The sequence below is a fragment of the Sinocyclocheilus anshuiensis genome, unplaced genomic scaffold (genome assembly GCF_001515605.1).
Source record: "Sinocyclocheilus anshuiensis isolate Anshui unplaced genomic scaffold, SAMN03320099.WGS_v1.1 scaffold1838, whole genome shotgun sequence".
NCBI lineage: Eukaryota > Metazoa > Chordata > Actinopteri > Cypriniformes > Cyprinidae > Sinocyclocheilus > Sinocyclocheilus anshuiensis.
Genome location: NW_015546122.1, coordinates 224,767 through 225,447, shown reverse-complemented (window position 1 = coordinate 225,447; position 681 = coordinate 224,767). Strand labels below are relative to the sequence as shown.

At 41.9% G+C, this 681-nt stretch overlaps 1 protein-coding gene across 2 annotated transcripts in view; it reads left to right on the top strand.

Moving 5' to 3' along the window:
- Nucleotides 1–681, top strand: part of kif5aa (kinesin family member 5A, a) — a 45,272-nt gene that overhangs the window by 38,063 nt on the left and 6,528 nt on the right. For both annotated transcript variants that reach the window (XM_016502850.1, XM_016502851.1), the window contains exons 23-24: nt 190–261; nt 345–449. In XM_016502850.1, coding sequence (XP_016358336.1) covers nt 190–261; nt 345–449 — 177 coding nt within the window. The remainder of the gene's footprint in view (nt 1–189; nt 262–344; nt 450–681) is intronic.

Sequence of the window (681 nt, the reverse complement as noted above, 5' to 3'; positions counted from 1 at the left end):
TATTTATAATTAATTATAACTAGTTATGATTAATTATTCATATTTCCCTTATGAGCTGATTCGCTACACAGTGATGATTATGAATACGTCAATATATCCTGAAAATGAAGAATTTCCCTGCAGACACTGTATGTTAATCACCAACTGTGTGTCTGTGGTCTTATGTACCTGTTTCCGTCTCTGTCTTAGGCCCGTGAACTCCAGACCCTCCACAACCTGCGCAAGCTGTTCGTTCAAGACCTCACGACTCGGGTTAAAAAAGTGAGTTCACATGTGAGCAGGGGTATCTTGCTTAACATATGTTCTGCTGCTGTGTGTGTTTCTGACACGTTCTCCTCACACAGAGTACAGAAATTGGACCTGATGATAGTGGGGGGTCTAACACCCAGAAACAGAAGATTTCCTTTCTTGAGAACAACCTGGATCAGCTTACAAAGGTTCATAAACAGGTGAGGATGTGTATACGTTTCTGTGTAAATTCATTCTTAAAGGGGTCATATGATGTTGCTAAAAATAACATTATTTTCCACATACTGTACAGTATTGTTTCTCCTCTATGCCCCACCTTTCTGAAAGGCGCCGATTTTTACAAAGCTCATCGGTCCGAAAAAGCGAGGTGTGCTGTGATTGGCCAGCTATCCAGTGCGTTGTGATTGGCCGAATACCTCAAGCGTGAGACGG